Consider the following 8495-nt stretch of genomic DNA (forward strand, 5'->3'; position numbering starts at 1 on the left):
GCTGCCCTTCTCTTTGAACACATGTAACAGCACTCAGTAAAGCACCTTTGAAAATGCCATGCTGGTCAAAGAAGGAAAAGGTGACTCCTAAGAGTAAAAAGATCAGTCCATACTGAACACAAAGTAGGACCTGGCCTCCCAGAGTAGGGAGCCATTACAACCCTATTTGTATTTTCCTCCTTTATTTTTCAAGCTTTGTTTGTTTTTCTTGGCACAACAAGCCATTGAACAGGCAATTCTACTGAAATATACAGTGTGCCAGAGAGGTCACTTTCCTGGTGGAAAAGAGGTTGGTTATTCCTTGCAATATGCACTACTTTATACCTGTCAGTACGGCCTCTGGGTGCTACTGTGCTGCTGATTCACTTTGCTTTGCGTGTCTTAACAATTCTCATCTGGCATCTCTGAAATTATTGCGTAGTGTCTGCAGAATTCACTGCGGCACCTTTCCCTTTTGCCAGCTGATTAATGAATACACTAGCCAACAAAAGTCCAGATGAGAATCTGTGGGACACATACTGATGACTTTTCCTATTCTAAAAAGCCTGTTTTATTCCTCTTCTTTCTTTTCTGTCTCAGCTACCTTGAGATCAATGACAGTACTTCATGTTTCGCTCTTTAACTAGAACTTCTTTAAGAACCTCTTGTGAGGGACTCTGTTAAAGGCTTTTAGAAAAACTGAAATACTTTAGGTCTTTCATTCTCCCTTATCTACCGTTTTGCTGAAACTCTCAAAGAAGTGTAGTTGATGACATAGATTTACTTCCTTTATAGAAGCTGTGTTGTTTGTCCCAATCACATCCATTGGGCGTTTTACTATTTTATTTTTAAGTACCATTTCAACCTGTTTGTCACCTCTTGAAGAAAGTACTTGCTGGGATCAGATCTACCGCCTTTTGGAAATATATATGCTGTGCTTGTAACTGCGGTACTACGGCAGTTTTAATGAAATTCCACACTACTGTTAGTAATGACTAACTATTGTTAGTAAGGACTTATTGCTTCACGAGTCTGGTCCAGCATGCCACTTTTTAACATCCAATCCATGTCTTTTTTTTATTTTGAAACAAGCAACTCTGTGGTAAGTTTATCAGAGGGCAGAAAGATATAGCTAAACCATGTAGCGGCTGGTTCTGTTGACTTTGCCCAAGCTGAACAGGTATCATATCACAAATTGCTCCCCTTGAGCTTTCTGGAATTGGCTGTGGAGGTACTGGCAGCAGGAGAAAAGGAATCAACTTTTGTTGCTATATCTTATTAATGTTCTAAGTCTTTTTCCTTACTCTTTTACCTCTTTGAGTTCAGCAAGTCCTCTTTGCAATTTACTTAAATGAGTTTTTCTTCATTTTTGCCTTTGGCATTTCGCTCTCACCATTCCCTCAGCTTCCTTTCCTGAAGGATGCCTGTTTTGGCTTAAGAGGCTCTCAAAAGTGCTGCTGCCTCTCCTTCCAGTTTCAGGGCATGCCTGCCTTCTGGGACTCTCTTAGATCGTCTTTCAATAGCATCTGCGGTGAGGGTAAGGATTCTAATTTCCTCACTTTTGATAAAAAAGACATTTTGACTAGTTCCTTCCTTATCATTGCAAACTCCTTACTTACCTAGAACATGCTGTCACTGTGCCTGGAGGCCTTCCCCTCACCGCACAGTTGAATTTGATTACACTGTGGCCACCTTTAGTAAACAATTGAACTTCATTTGTTTTAAACAGCTCTGGTGTGTTTTTTAGGAACAAGCCAAGCACGCTCTCCTCCTTCTCTTATGCTCTCTTACCTCTGCAGGTCTTTTGGAAACGAGTATAAAGCCATTATTATCAATGAGGAAGCAATTCAGAATCTGCAGAGATGAAAGAGAAGCAACATTAAAGACAGCTTTTACATGGTTGTCTGTTATATACTGCTGTGTGCAGGGTGAAGCAGTGTGGACTTGTGGTCATAGCAATGGCCTTAGCCTCAGCATTTCCATGTCTACCCTGTCACTCAATCATGGCAAGCTTTACACAATTCACTTTTCCCTCTCTGCCTCTATTTCGAGATATTTTGTCAGTGAGCTGTTGGTGACAGAGATTTTCTCTTGGCACGGTAGCACGCAGGCCTAGAATACATTGAACCTTACTTGTGCAGACAATATATGCTGTAGGAAGTGATAAGGTATTTGGAGACAACTCCTCTTTAATAATAAGGTATTTAATGCTTTCCATCTTCAGATTTCAGAGCTTTAGAAACACTAATGAAATAACCCTCTCCTTACCACTGATATTCAGTACTGGTGGTCTTACCATTTTTATTTTGCAGAGCAGGAAATGGAGGCACAGAGTTTAGACAGAAATCTTTGGGTCTCACAGTGGGAAAAACTAGAAGATCCTACATGAACATAGGATGAAAATTCTCTGGTGACTCCACCCTCCAGGGAGAGGATACCCTGTCTCAAACACGCCTGAGATCAAGATTGGAGCAGTGGCATAAAGGCAAAGAGGGGTGTCCAGCATGCATGTCATGCTGGCAGCCACTCTTCAGCAGGCCCGGGACCCCAGTGGGACAGCCTTAGAAAAGATGGAGTCTCCTTCGAGTCACTGGTGGGAATTCACATCCCCTGGGCTGAGTTCAGCTGATCTCTCACAGTTGATGCTGGTACGAGGGGAAGGCATAAACTGTAGGCTTGTGTCAAGGACATGAAGGCTTGCTCCAGCTTTACAGCCTCTTGCGAGATTGTTGAGCAATACTTCATTTTTTGGGGAGACAAAGGCCTCCACACAGCAGGTAATCATTCCCATCGCAGGTACAGAGAAGAAATCTGGGCAACTTACATCATCCTGACAGCTTAGTGGACAGGCACCGTCCAAGGCACTGCACTGGAAAAAAAAATCAGGAATTAGATCATGGTGTGATCTCATCTATGATCCCCATCTTGGCAGAGCTAAGCAAAAGGTCTCCATATCAACATCCCATTAAGCTGCTTAAGTTAGCTGGCATTTTGAACAAGACAAGCTCTATAGCATGCACAGGTAACACTCACCAAGTAAACCAGTGAGTGGGTCTCCATATTCCCCATACTGTGAGTGCTCCCTGAGTAACATTGCTGAGGGCTCTGAGCCTGCACCAGCCTCTGTGAATTGCTTTAAGCAGCTCCCTACGCACCTCCAGCAGGGATAGCACTTACAAAGAAAGGGGGCAGCATCAAGCTCTCTGACTGCGATAACAAAGGTTATTGTGCACTGGCGAGAAAGCAGTATGTGTTTCGGTATCTCCTGAAATCTGGACTAAATACATGTATGGAATTTTATTTCAGGATTATTCTCAGGCAGGATTTTTATTTTTTTAAATTGTTGCTGTTGGTTTCTTTATTCTCTAGACAACTAATGATAAAATAGGATGTGAATGGTGCTTGTGTAGCCTGAGGCACTATCCATTTATTTCATTTAGGATTTATGTGTACCAGAGTTGACATGTGTTTCACAACACTGAACCGGATGGGGACAGGAGGGGTTAAGTGATGAGTAACAAAGCCCTTCAGGTGCTTATTGATTTCATAATTGTTCTGAGTTTGTGGTGGCTGCATGTGTCTGTCTCTTTGTGTTATTTTTTAATGCTATTTTCACCAGGAGCTGAGGAAAGAAAGCTGACATGGTGTTGCCATTTCTGTACATGGGGTCCCCTTCCTGCCAGAGGTTTTCTAGGGTCAGGGAAGGACACTGATGTGTAGCGTAGCCTGTCTGCTCTCAGTCAGCCGCCTTTCATTACCATAAAACTCTTATATATAACCCCCAGCCCTCTTTCTGGATGCTTCTCAATAACAAGACGTGAAACTGTCATTCCAAACCCCAACAAAACCATCACTTCCAGGTAGAATTTGCTTCCCACCAAGAGTTTTGCAGGACAACACCAGTACTTTCAGGTTTCTGTCCCTCTGCTCAATTTCAAAGGAGGCCTCAGTGATGCCTGAGTTTGTTTCAAGCTCTGTAGCTTTGCAATACCCCATCCTTATGCTCCTACTCTGACTGGCTCTTTGAAGCCCTAAGGATGAGGGTTTAAAGATCCCCCTTGGTCCCCTGTCATGATGCAAAGTTGCAGTCATAGCCTCACCGTGATTGGGTTGTTTTGTCTTCCTCAACATAGGCACTAAAAGCAGTGGCCCTATCCTTTATCTCTGGTAGGTTTTTTTCCTTTCGTTAGTTGAGAAATATGGCCATAATGACTCAATATTATTGCCTTAGGGGATAACACAGACCGCAGAGCTCAGAAATCAGAAGAGAAGCTCATGTGAACCATGGAGGGTGATTTCCCCCAAGAAGGGCCCGGGTCTCACAGCATCTCTCTCAGCAATGTGAGGACTGATTCTCATCTCTGCTGCTGAGGCCCAGACCTGGAAAAACTCCAGCAGTACCCCTGGTGCTAGGCTGCATTTGCAGCAGCGGGAGAGAGATGAGAAGCCTGTTTGGAAAGCGCAGACAGCTTGCGGAGAGCCCCTGAGCGGGGGATAGCTGAACCTGAGCTTGCTGGTTGCTTTGAGACCACTACATCTACTGCCTTATCGTCACAGCTTCCTCGTCAGAGACCAACCTACCTCACAGTTTTCTCTTGTTCTTGGTCAGGTCTCTGAAATGCTGCAAAGCCAGAGCACTTTCGGCTTTGCCAAAGACACTTAATTACTGTAAAGACAAATACAGCCTACGACAGGCTTGGACTGTCTCCAGTGATTGCAGACAAGGGACAGTGCCTATATTATACTGGCACACAAACCGCACAATTATAAAGCAGAGATGTGGCGAGGCACGCTGGGATACCTCCCCGTCCAGCGCTTTTGTCTACTTACATCACTGTCATTGGGCTGGGAGACAGGAGGCACAGCGTGGACACAGCATGCATTGACAGGGGAGAGAGAAAACAAAATCTGTTAGTCATTGCCCTGACAAACTGCCGTCATGGCCCGGGAAACCATACGAAGGCTTTTTTCCTATAGGCACCTATCAGGACCATGCCATACGGACACTTGGCCTACAGGCCTCCTTTTAGCTTCTTTAATAAACCTTCCCGATTTCACTTAACACTTGAAATGAGTGTGCGTGTGTGTCTGTGTGAGAACTGCCTGGCTATGGCCCTCGGGAGATTTTTAAAATTAAGCTCTCTGCCAACACTTCAGGATGTGCTCACACGCTTTGTGCAAGTCTTTTTAGCTCAGGTTAGGTTTATCAGAGGTCCCCCTATCTCCCATCTGCTAAGAGGTCGCCTCCTGATACCAAGGACAATTCTGGATTTTTCCATTCTTCACATGTTGTCTGTCATGGCAATCAGCTTCCTGATCTTGTCACCACAGAGCTGTCTTATGACAGTCCCCTCTTTTTACAGCAGACACCCATTTCTGCTGTGTGTTGCTTTAGTCCTACTGGACTCTTCCCCCTTGTATGGTGCCCCAAAAGTAAAATCTGGGAGGAAAGCCCCCTGAACAGTAACAGAAAGGTGTTTCACTTTTCCTGTCTCTTAGATCAGGGGATTGTTTTAATTATTACACTTTTCTTGGTCCAGCAAGAGCATCCAAAATTAGCACAACACTGAAAGTTTATCCCCGGAGCAAACCATTTTTATTTTGGCAAGCTACTAGCATTTTGTTACCGTTATCAATATGATAACAGAGGGCAGTAGATTTTTTTTTTCTATGTGCCCAGAATTGCAGATTTCCATGAGGTTTCTGAAAGGCTGAATGACAACGTACTTCCACAATTAAATGTGTCATATGCAGCAGAGCTAATGCCAGGCCAGGATGCTGACACCGTCAACACAGCATTTGTGGAACAGACTCATGGCTCACATGACGTTAGTGCCGTCAAAGGATTAGAGAAATGTGTGACTTCAAACTAATCTACTCTATAAATCTTTTAATATAAATTTCACAAAAGCCCTTAACGAAATGCCATCGTACATGACGTAACCTAGCATCGGCCTTGCTGACGAAGAACATTAAACTGTCTCTCTGCATGATTGCTGATGCTCCTACCTGTTGCATGGCCATCCAAAACTTGCGTTGGAGTAATTCCAGCTTAATTTGCACACCCACCGCTACGGGAAATAAAAGGGGGAAGGAGGAAGAGAGGAATGTGTGAGAGAGAAAGACAAACACAAGTTAGGAAAGGAGGGGTAAATATTTGCCCAAAGTAATGGGATGGAATTGCAATTGCAAGCTGCTTCCAAGTGTAAATGATAAGCACTGACGGATAAGCACTGAGTCAGACTGTCAAGTGAGAGTCAGAGGTTTAACAAGGTAGGGGAAAAGGAGACATTGACTGCAGTACTGAAGTACTGACACCTCCCACCCACTAAACGCTACAAAGATACAAACAGATTAACAAAAAAAACCCCAAGGGAGCAAGTGTGAACTTTCATCTTTGTCTGCTGCAGATCCGTCAGGCCAGAATGGACTTTTATGATCATCCCAGGCTCATCTGCTACACAACACACTCTCAGTCAGAAAAAAATAGGCCAGTGCAAGGAAGGGATTTGAACTCCCACCTGTTTCAAGGGGAGACCACAGTGATTTAGATAGCCATTAAGCCACTATGAAAGCAGAGAAATACTAATGCCACTTGATGGAAGAGTGTAGATCAGAACTGCTTAGCTACCTGATCCCAGCCTACTGCACGTTCCTCCAAGCAGAAGCGTGTGTGTGTTTTTTAATGAAGTGCATCCTAATTTCTTGGCTTCATCTCTGTTCCATTCCTACCATCATGTCCCTGAAGTGAGGCATAACTCTACATTAGAAGAAAATGTGCAGGGCCTCCCTGACAGAGTAACACAGCTACCCCCTGCGTAGGTTGCCTACAAGTACAAATACTAATGAATGCAGATGTGCACATCCTAGCACTGTGACGGGGAAAACAGGGAACCTCAAGCAGGACACTGAAATAGAATATAAAGTGAAAAGAGGGAGAAAAGAAAGTACAGAGAGGGAGAGTCTGATGCTTCTGAAAAGGGGCTCAGTATCAGGCAGACACCTGTTTCTGTTTTCTACAGATTTCCTCTGAATTAGCAGGAGCTCCACAGGGGGAACAGAACCTCACTTAGGATCCTTTAAATCTGAATCACACTATACACTGTGTGGGTGCTTTTAATCTGTCTGAGCTGATGCTCTAATTCAGCTGGGTAAGAATGAGAACCTGAGTATGCAGTGATATACTTCCTTGCAGCACATATGGAGAACCTGGCAGCTGCCATCAGCTGGAATCACAGCCATGTTACATCAGCTCTGCCTTTTATACCAGTGTCAGCGTCCTTCTTGTTACATTCCCACTGCTGATTCATCTTACAAAATCCTGTTCATAGGTACGTTTCTTATCCAGTTCTCCCTGTTGCACAATGAATCTGACTGCCTGTAAGTGGGGTAAAGGGATTATTTTGTACAGCTGCCATGTCCCTAGGCCTCAAAGAGCACAAACCAGACAAGATACAATGTTCACTCGAGATTCATCTGTAACTACTTCAAAGAACGTAAAGAAAGGAGAAAGGATGGGGTGAGTTCAGCCCTGGTGAAGAGTCATTGACTCCAGCGGCAGGCTCAGTTTGCCCTGGTGCCCTCACAGACCAATCTGTGCCGGATGGCAAATGGTGCCACTGCTGCTGAGTCCACTGAGGTGCAGGAGGCCTGATTTGGTGCGTAGCTTTGAATAAATTCCTCCTTATCCTTTTAAAACTATCTCAAGCAAGAGCTTTTCCCCTTTTCACAGCAGATCACATCGGTAGGACTGAGCATTACCTGGGACATGCAGGTTTTATAAGACGTGAAGAGAAGTTGGTATCTAGAAAACTAACCTTGCAATGCAGAGACTTACTGAGCAGCTCATGTTTTTGCCAGGAGGAACATCTATCCAGAAATCATCCTCCAAAGGGACCTTAGCTCCTGGGCATAAATCCTTGCCTCCCCCTTCCCCTCTGCCCAGGAGGTATGAGTAGCATGTACTGAACTCAGAGTTGCCTGCAATATGAGAGCAGAGAGTAGCTGGAGGCTTGCACTGGTGTCCTGTGGCAAGGACAGGAAGCACTCTCTCCTAGCTCTCTTTTTCCCTTTTCCATATCGCCCACAGCTATGTCTAGCCATCTGTCAGCAAGTTTTGTCCTTTGCGTGCAATCTTTGCCAATGCTAGCCTCTCCATAGGGCCTGGGCTTACCGATCTCCTCTGCACCAGCCCTTTCTTTCCTTTACAGCGATCTCTTTGCTTGGTGTCCAGCAGTCATCCCTAGCTATTCCTTGTGGAGCTGCGGCGTCTGCTGTTCTCCTCCTCACATTGCTGCGCAGTCTGAAGAGCAAAGTCATCGGAAGCAAAGTTAGGGGCTAGTCTGACTTGCACTCAGGCTTGTCCGGACAATGGTGGGGAGAGTACCCACCAAGGGGAATCATAATAGAGAAACTACTCCATGCTCCTGCCTGGCGGCACCACTCCTTGCCACTCAGGGGTGGATTGGCAGCTTCTGGCAAGAATTAGGAGAATCTTCCGTGCATTCAAGCGACAC

The 8495-nt window shown here is 44.8% G+C and overlaps 1 protein-coding gene across 1 annotated transcript in view; it reads right to left on the reverse strand.

Moving 5' to 3' along the window:
• CACNA2D4 (calcium voltage-gated channel auxiliary subunit alpha2delta 4) overlaps positions 1 to 8495 on the reverse strand; it is a 134432-nt gene that overhangs the window by 21922 nt on the left and 104015 nt on the right. Inside the window, exons 28-31 of the mRNA XM_068929936.1 lie at positions 5989 to 6050; positions 4810 to 4824; positions 2804 to 2848; positions 1771 to 1833 (exon numbers count right to left, since the gene is read on the reverse strand). Coding sequence (XP_068786037.1) covers positions 1771 to 1833; positions 2804 to 2848; positions 4810 to 4824; positions 5989 to 6050 — 185 coding nt within the window. The remainder of the gene's footprint in view (positions 1 to 1770; positions 1834 to 2803; positions 2849 to 4809; positions 4825 to 5988; positions 6051 to 8495) is intronic.

Source organism: Struthio camelus, chromosome 1 (assembly GCF_040807025.1).
Source record: "Struthio camelus isolate bStrCam1 chromosome 1, bStrCam1.hap1, whole genome shotgun sequence".
NCBI lineage: Eukaryota > Metazoa > Chordata > Aves > Struthioniformes > Struthionidae > Struthio > Struthio camelus.